Below are 12,114 nucleotides of genomic sequence, written 5' to 3'. Positions count from 1 at the left end.
AGCCGTAGCTGCAGGCGAGCGGATAGAAAAATCTGAGCTGTCTCGTAGCGGGTCTCTGCGTGGGGCTGCAAAGTGCGGACTTCCAAGCCTCATCAACCGCGCCTGCACAATGGGCTGAATTTGTCCCGGCGTCGCCGCGCGGACTTAGCCTCTGTAAAGGGGCCTCCTCCAGTTAACGCTCAGCTCAGGGCGGATTCTGCGCGGGGCACCCGCGCTCGTGCTGGGGGCCGACTGCGCCGCAGGTTCTGAGAGAGCCGGTCGAGACCCCGGACGCCGACCCAACACAGGCAGGCGCTGCAGTCTATCGGTCCTTGGCCCCGCAGGCGCGCTTGGCCCGTGAAGGAGTCGCCCCCGCCGCCCCCGCCGCCAGGACGAGGCAGCCAAGAGGCGAGCTCCGCGCTGCTCATCTTTTTCAATTCCGAGAAAGAAGGAACCGGCGACTGCCGGACCGGGTTGGAGGAGGCGCTGGCGCCTCTCAGGCGCCGTAGGAGCCTGGTGCGTCCTTAGCTACCGTTAGCGCGGGCTTCTCCACTCAGGCTCGCTAACTCCCGTCCACAGGAGCCAGTGGTTGGCCTATGGGACCTGTCAATCGGCGTGAGTTGCTCTACGATTGGCCGGCAGGACTGGAGGGGAAGAACGTTTCCTCGTGGCTGGGTGCTCGGTCGGGTGTCGTTCGTCGGCTCCAGGTGAGATACCTGCGCCCTGGAGAGGTGGCCCGGGCTCCGCGGGGCCCCGGCTCGGCCCTGGGATGAGCCAACCTGAGTGCTTTGTCCCCGCCGCTGCCGGCTCCCCTCCGTGCAGCTCCGGCCGAGGGGGTGGCCCGCCGTCCTGCGGCCGTTTGTCCCGGGCCCGGGCCTCCCTGGTCCTTCGCGTCTCCGCCTCTGCCCAGCCCTTCCCGCGCTCAGTCCTCCCCTGGAGTTAATTGTGCGCTTTATCCATGATCATTGCCTGCCTCCGGGAAGGTGAACTCTAGAACGGAGGCCGTGTCTGGCTCAGCTGCGGACGGTGCCAGGCACGTAGGAGCTTTTCAGTAAAAGTGGGATGAATGCATGAGCTGTGGTACAGACCACGGCTTCCCGACATCTTCACTTGGATGTCCCAAGCACGCCCGGCTTTCTCCTTCATTTTACCTTCACCAGTGTTTCTTTTCCAGAGAATGGCAGTAGCCTGCGTTGAAAACTCGTGATGTGGTCTTGATGCCTTTCATTCCCTCACCTCATCACCCAGAAAATCGATGGTAGTTTTATGTCGAGTTTTTTCTTAAGGGTTCCCTTCGCCATCTTTCTGCTATTTGCTTTCATTTCAGACTTCGTAATTTCTTGCCTGGGTTACTGTAACCTTTCTCTCCCCATCTCCCCCGACCCTTGCCCTTGGAGTGATCTTCATGAAATGTGTGTCTGGTCTTGTTGCATAGAGGCCATTAAAGTGAATCTTAGGGATGAAATCGAGACTGCTTGGGCAGGCCTAAGGGGCCCTGGGAGTTATGCCTGGCTACTCCTTCCCAAGGGCTGTGGGCATCTTTGACCTGTGGTGGTTCTGCCTGGAAGGCTTATACCCTCTGCAGTGCCTCCTCGAGGAACCCCTTGCTTACACCCTCTGTTACAGCAGCCGTTGTCCTGGGTATTGTTTAGGATGCTTGGTGCAAGAAAAAGACACAGTCTTTGAGACACAGTCTCAAAATGGCTCTGACGGCCAATAAAGTCATTGGCCCCCAAACCTGCAGTCCAGAGGAAGGTAGATTTTAGGGTGGGTTCATTGGTGGTGCACAGTGACGTTCTTGCCATCTTCTGCTCTGTTGGCCATGTGTGGGCTTCATCCTGAGGCTGGTTCTGCTCTTGGTTATACAGCAGTGGTGGGGGCAGTTGGAGCTATTTGCTTCCTAGCTTGTGTTCTAATGGCACAAAGATGGTTGATTCCAGAAGTTCACCCATAAGAGGAAGGAGTGCTTTCCAAAAGTTCCCTGCAATGCTCTCCTTGTTTCTGTTTGGTTTGAGCAGGGTCACTCACACCTTCTGGAATCAAAACTGGCAACAGGAATAGGATTATTCTAAGGCCGTGGTTGGCAAGCTGTGGCTGATGAGCCACATGCGGCTCTTTGGCCCCTTGAGTGTGGCTCTTCCACAAAATACCGCGTGCGGGCGTGCACATACAGTGCTATTGAAACTTCGTGGCCCATGCGCAGAAGTCGGTATTTTGTGGAAGAGCCACACTCAAGGGGCCAAAGAGCCACGTGTGGCTCGCGAGCCGTGGTTTGCCGAGCCACAGTTTGCCGACCACTGTTCTAAGGCATCATGAAGTCCTCTCTGTGTTCAGCTTCCCATGATAATCCCCCTTCACTCTGGTCCCCACACCACAACCCCAATACCAAACTGCCATAGCTTAAAAAAAAAAACTATTCTAAATACCTAGGCCTGGACTTGCACACAGTTCTGGTTGCTGTTTGACTCAAAATTAACCCTGAGAAAAGGAAGTGATCTACAGTGGTGTGAAGTCAAGCTCTGTGCTCAGAGGCCAGAGGCCCTAGTCCCTGGGGTTGGGATATGCCGTGCAGTGCCAAGCTGGCCCACGAAGGACCACAGGCAGTGCAGGAAGCACAAAGGGAAAAGGATTGGTCTTTCCCACATCTGCTGGTTTATCAGTTTAAGACTGTTTCTTTGCATGAAAGGCAAAATTTCTTGCCCTTATGGAGGCTTCACATTTCCTTCCCCCCCAACCCCCCTTGTTACTTTTACAAAGTAAAGTTTTGTAACATTTACAATGTAAGTCTGAAGCTGTAATCAAGTCTTCTGTGTTTTGTCTGTAGATTGGTTGAAGAAGTAGAAAACTAGGATCATGTCATAATTACTTACAGAAATTATTAGAGACATTAAATATTGCTATTTGAACAAAAGCTATACATTCTGAGGGGTTTCTTATTTAATTTCTTTCTAGCTTCCTACTCATTCAGCTGTTGCTTTTCAGGATCCCATGCTGGATGTATATGTGTATATAAAATGTCTCTGAATCTTTAGTACGTACAGTTGCCTCATACAAAAGAATAAATGCAGTATCAGTTGTGAATCATAACAGTAAAGTGAACCATTTAAACCCGCCACCCAAATTTGGAACCAGGGGACCCTATGCCATTGTGTCCTTCCTCACCATGCCAGCTTGTTGCTGGACCCACAGAGGGAACCTCTGCCTGAAGTTTGGATGATGCAGGCTCTGGGTGGGCGTGTTGCCCGGGCCCTATGACTCCTCACTTCTCAAGGCCCTTCCGGGCCTCTAGGCAGTTTTTCTGTAGTTACATAAGATATAACCATCGGAGGAAACTCAGTGAAGGCCATGTAGAATTTTTCTGTATTTTTTTTCTTATATCTACATGAAAATCCACAAATAACTAAAAATAAAAAGTTCAAAACATAAATCTCGGGTGTGGTGCATCTCTAGACTCTCAGCCTTGGCCTTACATTGCTATGTTTTTAGAAGCTCCGTGGGTGATTCGGGTGCAATTGGTTGGACCCATCTGATTCATGGCATTGATAAGGTTCCTCTTGATCTGAGAGCATTTTCAGTTCTGTGACCTGCAGCCCAGTCTTCCCCTCGGCCCTCTCCCACTCTGGTCCATTTTCCTCTTTTTCTTCTTTCCCATCTCTTCCTGTGTATGCCACTGAAGGGCTCCTTTTAGCAGGACTTTGGTTCAACTACCCTCATGTAGATTTTGACCCAGAGGGCAGTTGGGTGTGTGAGCCTTTTGGGGCTGAGCTTAATGCAGCCTTGGGAAGAATTACTTGGTTAAACTGTCTTCGCCTTCTTGCATTGCAGATGTTGATTAGGGTCTCATTGTTTTCTAGTTGACAGCTGTTCCACGGCCTACCATCTCTCAATGGAGGACAGAGGCTCACCCGCCTTGGAAAAGGACTGGAGGTGTCTGTGTGGGAACCCATCCTCATTGGCACCCTCTGAGGGCCCTGCTGTGCAGACCTCCCCCCAGCTCAGCAAGTCTGTGTCCTCGGCCCACAGACACCTGAACAGAAGGAATGGGCTCTCGAAACTCTGCCAGAGCAGGATGGCACTCTCCGGTGACTACCTCCTTGTGGTCATGTGGGCATCTCGTCTCTGTTCTTGCAGAGACAGGTGTAGGTTTAGGTGTTCTGTGCACTGGCCAACTATGCCGCACGTCTTTCCTGGTGTGTCTGTTCATGAGATTCTTAGGAAACTCCTTTTCAGGCAGCGGTTGGAATTCTCTACATTTCAGGATTAAATTAAAGCAAAATATCATCTCTTACTTCAGAGTGTGGGGAACACTGTCCTGGGCTGGGCTGCATTGCAGGTGAGACACAGATTTGCTAGTTTAGCTCAGCCAGTACCTACTGACTGCACTGCAGGCTCAGGCTTTCCTGGACCCGGGCAGAGCAAACCAGGTGGGGACAGCCAGCTTCACAGCTGTGGTGGGTGAGGGTGCCAAAGCCCAGACACAGCAAGGAAGAAAGGGTTGCTCTGCCTTTGAGGGGCTTGTCTTCTGTAGGGGATGGGGTGCTGCTTCAGGAGACAGCAGGGTCCACCCTAGAACCTGGGTGGGCCTGGAACACAGGGATGTTAGGACAGTGGAGAGATGGCAGGGAGCCAGCGATGGGCTGCAAGGGAGAGAGAATGGGTCCAGTTTTGAGGAAAGAGCAGTTTGACAGAGGGGGGCTGAGTGTCATGAGGCAACTACCCCTCAGGACTGGGCGTCAGCCAGGTGCGCTGGCCCAGGGATGGGTCATTCGGGAGCAGAGGCAGAGCTGGCGCCACAGTGTCTGTCCCAAGGTGCGAGGTAGTGGAGCTGACCTTGGACTCCTGATCTGATGAGGCCACTGAGAAGGTGGAGGCTCCTCAGTGAAGGACCCAGAGGGGATAGGAGGGCGACTCTTTTTAAAAAAATATATATTTTATTGATTTTTTACAGAGAGAAAGGGAGAGGGGGATAAAGAGTTAGAAACATTGATAAGAGAGAAACATCAATTTAGCTGCCTCCTGCACACTCCCTACTGGGGATGTGCCCGCAACCAAGGTATATGCCCTTGACTGGAATCGAACCTGGGACCCTTCAGTCCGCAGACCGATGCTCTACCCATTGAGCCAAACCAGTTAGGGCGGAGGGTGACTCTTGTTTGGTTTTCGATCCCCTAGAGCCGTGGTCGGCAAACTGCGGCTCGAGAGCCACATGCGGCTCTTTGGCCCCTTGAGTGTGGCTCTTCCTAAGCCTTAGGAGTACCCTAATTAAGTTAATAACAATGTACCTACCTATATAGTTTAAGTTTAAAAAATTTGGCTCCCAAAAGAAATTTCAATCGTTGTACTGTTGATATTTGGCTCTGTTGACTAATGAATTTGCCGACCACTGCCCTAGAACAGTGGTTCTCAACCTTGGTTGCACAATAGAATCACCTGGGAATCTTTTTAAAATCCTGATTTCTGGGCCTCATCCTCCGGAAATTCTGTTTCTTTGTTATGGAGTGGGTCCACAACATTAGTAACAAAGAAACAGAATTTCCGGAGGATGAGGCCCAGAAATCAGGATTTTAAAAAGATTCCCAGGTGATTCTATTGTGCAACCAAGGTTGAGAACCACTGCCCTATTGGGAGGGACTGACAATACTGAGATGGGGCAGCTGCCGGAGCCAGGAAGGGAGCAGAGGTTCTGAGGCTGAGCCATGGCAGTGGTGAGAGGCTGGGAAGGGGAGGGGCAGGGTGCTGTACTGAGGGCAGGCACTGTAGGATGTGGGAGCAGCTGGGGGGAGCCACTGGAGGTATTGCCAAGAGCAGACTTTTTGGAGGTGAGGAGTGACCAGTTCAGCAGAATGGAGGGCGGGGAGTGGAGACAGCAGATAGTACTTGGATTAGTGAACTTCTGGGAACAAGTGATAGGGCAGCAATGGGTTCTGTAATGACGTACATGGGAGAGTGCCCCTTGGCTGGCTGGTGGGTAGGGACCTCGGAGTGTTATTTGCACAGAAATGTTGAGCTCTGAGGGACACAGCTCTGCTGACTATGGAGCCCTTGGACTCGGGACTGTTAGCGTATGAATCAACTCTATAGGTTAGTCATTTTGCAGGGGTTGGGGGTGAGGGCTGTGGGTTTTGTGTATTTCAGAAGCAAGCTCCTGGCAGCCAGGGACTCTAAAGCTTCCTTTTCTTTTCTTTCCAGAAGACAGATGGTCCTCCTATTGTCTCTTGTCATTGGCTGCCCAAAACATCTGCACAGGGAAAGTGCAGTGCCCAGCCATGGCCGAGCAGGCGGACCCAGCTGGGTTCCTGGGCAGCATGTCCTGCTGCTCATTGCTGCGCGGCTTGTCCTCGGAGTGCTCCACGCCCCTGCTCCCGGCCCCTGCGGGCAACCCCAACAAGGCCATCTTCACGGTGGATGCCAAGACTTCAGAGGTATTTGCTGCGCTTTGTGATGCAGCCATGGATTTGGGGTCTGTGCCTTCAACCAGTAATCTCAATTAGAGGTATTTGTGCATTTAAGGGCAACTAGAAAAATGTTTGGTTTTACTTCTATGTAACAACAGAGAGATGAATTCGGAGACCTAAATGTGACTCAGTCAAGCACATTGACTCGGAGAGGATGAGACCTATTATTTACTTGTGCTTGGTGAAGTGTTGGCTGAACTGAAATAACACTGTTCAATATTTGAGCTAAATATGTTGGCATGAATGCACATTTTTATACACAAAGAACTGAAACTGTTGGAAGTGTGGCGCATGTCCCATCACTGCCTCCTGGTTTTGATGATATGCCCATCTTGTCAGGGGACAGTCTCCTTTCCACTTGGTCAGACACGGATATCCTGAGAGCGTCTGTGTGAGCCTGCCCACAGTAGATGGTGGGGAGAGGATGGGTCTCCCTCCCCTGAGGGTGCCCAAGCCACCTTCTTCTCACTGCTCCGGGAGTTAGAGATGCTGCTGGTGATGCTGGTGTCTTCTCTCTGCCACACTCAGATCCTGGTTGCCAACGACAATGCTTGCCGGCTCCTGGGGTACAGCAGCCACGATCTCATCGGCCTGAAGCTCACGCAGTTCTTTCTGAAGCCAGACTGCGATGTGGTGGAAGCGCTCAGCGAGGAGCATGTGGAGGCCGACGGCCATGCTGCCGTGGTGTTTGGCACAGTGGTGAGTCCGGGCTTGTGGACTGCTGCCAGCTGAAATGTGCAGCCTGGGGAGCAGTAGGGGGGCGGCGAGGACACCACAGGAACAGAAGCCACTGCTGCTGGCCTGGCGCTGCTCATTTGGGAGCAAGCCTGACAGCATCTGCAAACCTGTAGGCACCACCTCAGGTTCCCGAGAGAGAAACATGTTTTTACTTTTTGGTGGTGTTGGGGGGTCTGGCTTGTGGGATGTGTCCAGCCCGGATTTTGATGGGTTGAACTGCATGTTAGATGCTGAGCCCTGGGTCTCAGGCACTGGAAGATTAGACGGCATCTAATACCCTGGAAAAATTACCTGTCCTAGGGACTGTGTCTGTTTCTTTAAGAAATTACAGATGCCGCTGATAATAAAATCTACTCTTTTGGTAGAACTTTCACTCAGATTGTAAAGTTCAGTGTCAGAAACCTTGTTTGTATTTTATTTACACTAAGTACAGGCAGGTGAGCAGAGCTTGAAAATACCACATGCCTGGAATGGGGCGGGCCTGGCCGATGGGGGCGGGTAGGCTGCTGGTGCAGCTTGTCCCTGTCCATAGGTGGACGTTGTGAGCCGAAGCAGTGAGCGGATCCCAGTGTCCGTGTGGATGAAGAGGATGAAGCAGGAGCCCCGCCTGTGCTGTGTGGTCGTGCTGGAGCCAGTGGAGAGGGTCTCAGCCTGGGTCTCTTTCCAAAGTGATGTAAGTTTCCCAAGTTTGACCTCACATCTTCTCCCCAGCGCATCACACACACTGTTCCTACCATGTGCGTCTAGGCAGCAACAATGAGGGTTCTGGAGGTTGCCCCCATCTGCTGAGTCCTTTAGTAATTATGTTCTTGGGCAAGGAACCTTATCTCCCCATGCCTCAGTTTCCTCATCTGCCAAATCAGGATATAATTGTAACCACTCATGGGATTGTTTTAACACTTCAATAAAATAGTATACGTAAAGCCCTCAGGATGGTGGCTGCACACAGACAGCATGCAGATGTGAACTGTGGACGTGGTCATTGTACTAGCTGATGAGCTTCTGCAGTGTGCTGGGCTCTGCAGATGCCTCCAGATTGAACAGTTTAGGTCCATGTGGCAGGAGGAGCCAGCTGACCTGTTGTTAGAAGTCCATTTGTTATGTACCTTTTGCAGGAGGAGTAGCTTGAAGGTGTCACTGAGGTTCAGTGAAGTTAGAAGCTGTTATTATAGTCAGTCAGTGTAGCTCAGTGGTTGAGTGTCAACCTGTGAACCAGGAAGTCATGGTTTGATTCCTGGTCAGGGCATGTGTTTAGGTTGCAGGCTTGGTCCCCAGTAGGGGGCATGCTGGAGACAGCTGATCAATGATTCTCTCTCATCACTGATGTTTCTATCTTTCTCTCTCTCTCCCTTCCTCTCTGAAATCAATAAAAATATATTTTTAAAAAAGAAGCTGTTATTATAACACTGGCTTTTCCTCCAAGGGAACGATCACATCGTGTGACAGTGTCTTTGCCCATCTGCACGGCTACGAGTGTGGGAACGAGGTGGCTGGGCAACACATCACAGACCTGATCCCTTCCGTGCAGCTCCCTGCACCTGGCCAGCCTCTCCCACAGGTGGGGTCCTGACCACCTGCCCTGCCTTCCCTGGGAGACTGAGGGAGGGAGGAGGGTGTAGGGAGCTGGATGTTGAGGTGCCCCCATGCCAGGCATGTGATAGATGATCTAAAGCAGCAGAGACTTAGAGCTCAGTGATGAGATGCCATCTGTTCAGTAGTGCATCTTTCTTTCAGAATCTCAAGATTCAGAGGTCTGTCGGAAGAGCCAAGGATGGTACCACCTTCCCTCTGAGCTTAAAGCTGAAACCTAAGCCCAAGAACAAGGAGGCAGAAGCCGGCCAGGCGGCCCCTGAGCAAGGTTACTCGGCGTCCATCTGGGTGTTCTCCACCATCAGCGGCCTTATCACCCTCCTGTCGGACGGGACCATCTACGGCATCAATCACAGCTTTGCACTGATGCTGTTCGGTTATGGGAGGACCGAGCTCCTGGGCAAGGTGGGCTCTCCCTGCATGGCTGGCCACTCCCTGTGAGGAAGCTGGTCTGGGTCTCACAGTAAAGGTGTGCATGGGTCCCTGGCCCTGTGCATCCACTTCTTCCAGTCCGGCTGCTGGCTTCACTGGGGGCATGCGGGCTGAGAGGGATTCCTTGCTCATGGTACCACTTCCCTGCTTGATTTTTCTAGACCCCACTGAGCATTCTGACCCTCTGGACCATCTCCAGAGCCACCCCAGCAGAGGGAAGGAGCTCTTGCCTCAAAGCTTCATCCCTATCGAGTCTGGTCTAAGAGACTGGACCAGGGTGTGTGTCACAGCTGTGGGCATTTGCTCTGAACCCTCAGGTCGGGGCTTGTCTGCTTCTCCCCTGACAGCCCTGGGGATTACTGGGGAAGCCTGCTGTTCAAAGGAAGGTATTTCTGTGACCTTCTTCCTTGGTTGAGCTTTCTCTCAGTTCCTTGCACATGGGAGGTAGAAGTCTCCACACACCAGGGGCCAGGCTCCAGGGGTGCTGACTACCCCTTTTTTCTTACCCAAGACTGCTGAGTGGTCCTGTGCCAGTTATTGCAAAAAACCTCCTCAAACTTAGTGCCCAAGTGACAATCATGTGTTCTGGTCATAAATCGGTCCTTTGAGCTGAATTGTAAGTGGAACAGCCATTCTATTCCATGTGGTGTTGGCTAGGGGTGATGTCCTCCCGGGGCTCATGGTGCAGTTGAAGTTAATGGAGACTTAGTTGGCATGATTTTTGGACAAGGGATTTCGCGGGAGTGTTGAGGACAGCAGGTCCCTTCAGGGAGGGTGTGTGTGGGTAAGAGCATGTTCTGGATTCACGTGACCAAGGGCAGCCCGGGAGTTGGGGCGACATGCAGACCAGAGAAACTGTCTGTCCTTGCAGTCCTGGGCCCAGGACCCTCGCACTGGGGCCATGGTCGGTGCAGCACAGGCCCCTGCTGGATTCTGGGGGGTCAATATCCTACTGCCCGAGGCCCTTTGTCCTTTTATGCCAGGACATTGGAGTAGGAAGCTTGTAAACATGGGCTCCCAGGCCTGAGGAGAACATGGGGAAAATTCAGAAAATGTGTAGATATCTGAATAATTAGCTCCAGAGTGTGTTAGTTTTCTCTTTTCACAAGAAAAAGGCAAAAAGTCATGAATTCCATGTTGAGCATTAGAAGATTTCAGGCCTTTCAGGGAAATCTGACTCGGTTTCCCTCACCTGGAGGAATGATACCCCAGAGACTGGGCACCTTGTTTCCGTCTCCCCCTCCCCGCAGAAGGGATGGTGGGTGGTGCAGCAGGTCTGGATTCTCTCCTGTTCTGAGCACTGCTGTTTGTTTTCTAGAACATCACTTTCCTGATCCCTGGTTTCTACCGTTGCATGGACCTTGTAAATGAGGGCTCCTTACCACTGCCAGACCTGGTCAGCCGCCTGGACATGGGAAACCGGAGTGAGCCTGGGGAAACGACTGTGGACCCCCTGCAGGGCTGGAGCACGGCTGAGGGTGAGCCTGGGGCCTCCTCCAAGGAGCCTGCCTGAACCTCCACTGGGGACAGGAGGGATCTGGGGCTTGGGTGTGTCAGGTGGGAGGGGAAGAGATCGAGGATTGTGTGTGTGGATTCTGTGTTCCTCTGTTTCTGATGGGCCTTCAGTGTTTCCTGGGGACAGGACATGTGTATGTCCCACTAATGTGTTAGCAGAGAAAGGACCAGAACTTCCCCACGTGCCTGTCATAAGTTCCCACAGGCCTGTATATAGGATGCCATAGCTAATTGACTGTCTTTTGTAAATAAGTCTATGTAGCTTTATGTAGTTTGAGGTCTGATGTAGCATATCAAGTTAACCTGATGTAAAACAGTCACTGTAGGATTTCTTTATCTTGTTAATTACTGCATTTTTTTTTTTAAATCCTCACCCAACAAGTGAGGATATTTTTTTGAGGATATATTCATTGATTTTATAGAGAGTGGAAGGGAGGGGGGAGGGGGAAAGGGAGAAAGAGTGGAGAGAGAGATAGAGAAAAAGATTGATGTGACAAAGACGCATTGGTTGGTTGCCTTCTACACACACCCTGACTGGAGGGCGGGCATTGGATCTGCAACCCAGCCCTTGACCAGGAATTGAGCCCTCTAACCATTGAGAATGTTGGCCAGGGCAATCACTGTGCTTTTAATTTTTTTTTCAGTTCTCACCTGAGGACGTGCTTGTTGATTTTAGAGAGAGAGGATGAGGGGGAGAGAGGAACGATTGATGTGAGAAAGAAACATTGATTTGGCTTCCCATAGGTGCCCTGACTGGGGATCAAACCCACAATCTAGGTATATGCCCTGACCAAAAATTCAACCCACAGACTTTCAGTATACGGGACGATGCTCTAACCAACCGAGCCACACTGACCAACCTGTACTTTTATTTTAACATTTAAAAAAATATATATTTTTATTGATTTCAGAGAGTAAAGGAGAAGGGAGAGAGGGATAGAAACATCAATGATGAGAGAGAATCATTGATCAGCTGCCTCCTGCATACCCCACACTGGGGATTGAGTTCACAACCCAGGCATGTGCCCTGACTGGGAATAGAACTGTGACCTCCTGGTTCATAAGTCAATGCTCCACCACTGAGTCATGCTGGCTGGGCTAACTTAACATTTAAGATTACTCCCACACCTGCCCCGAGTCACACTCTATGACTTTGTTAGTGTCCAGTGAGGACTAAGAGCTCACGGCTCCTGCCCTGAGTGATTCCTACCGTGGAGCTCAGGGCTGTGGCAGCAGCTTTAGCTCTAGTTGAATGGGGAAGGAGTGGGGCACTCTGCAGCCTCCTGGGTGCTCACCTTCCCTTGACAAGGAGCAAGGAGTTGCACCCCACACACTCCCTGGCAGCCTTCTCACTGCCCTCAGTGGGTGGGCGGGCTGGGTGCAGTTCTGGAAGGCTAGCAGGAGT

The 12,114-nt window shown here is 51.7% G+C and overlaps 1 protein-coding gene across 2 annotated transcripts in view; it reads left to right on the top strand.

The window, feature by feature from the left end:
• Positions 1–90: 90 nt before the first annotated feature.
• PASK (PAS domain containing serine/threonine kinase) overlaps positions 91–12,114 on the top strand; it is a 36,442-nt gene continuing 24,418 nt past the window's right edge. For both annotated transcript variants that reach the window (XM_070423387.1, XM_070423388.1), the window contains exons 1-8: positions 91–686; positions 3,834–4,061; positions 6,169–6,401; positions 6,963–7,133; positions 7,705–7,845; positions 8,596–8,730; positions 8,907–9,167; positions 10,513–10,672. In XM_070423387.1, coding sequence (XP_070279488.1) covers positions 3,866–4,061; positions 6,169–6,401; positions 6,963–7,133; positions 7,705–7,845; positions 8,596–8,730; positions 8,907–9,167; positions 10,513–10,672 — 1,297 coding nt within the window. In that variant the 5' untranslated portion in view covers positions 91–686; positions 3,834–3,865. The remainder of the gene's footprint in view (positions 687–3,833; positions 4,062–6,168; positions 6,402–6,962; positions 7,134–7,704; positions 7,846–8,595; positions 8,731–8,906; positions 9,168–10,512; positions 10,673–12,114) is intronic.

Source organism: Myotis yumanensis, unplaced genomic scaffold (genome assembly GCF_028538775.1).
Source record: "Myotis yumanensis isolate MYYU_CA2020_CCGP unplaced genomic scaffold, mMyoYum1.0.hap1 SCAF_8, whole genome shotgun sequence".
NCBI lineage: Eukaryota > Metazoa > Chordata > Mammalia > Chiroptera > Vespertilionidae > Myotis > Myotis yumanensis.
This window is presented reverse-complemented; position numbering and strand designations above follow the sequence as displayed.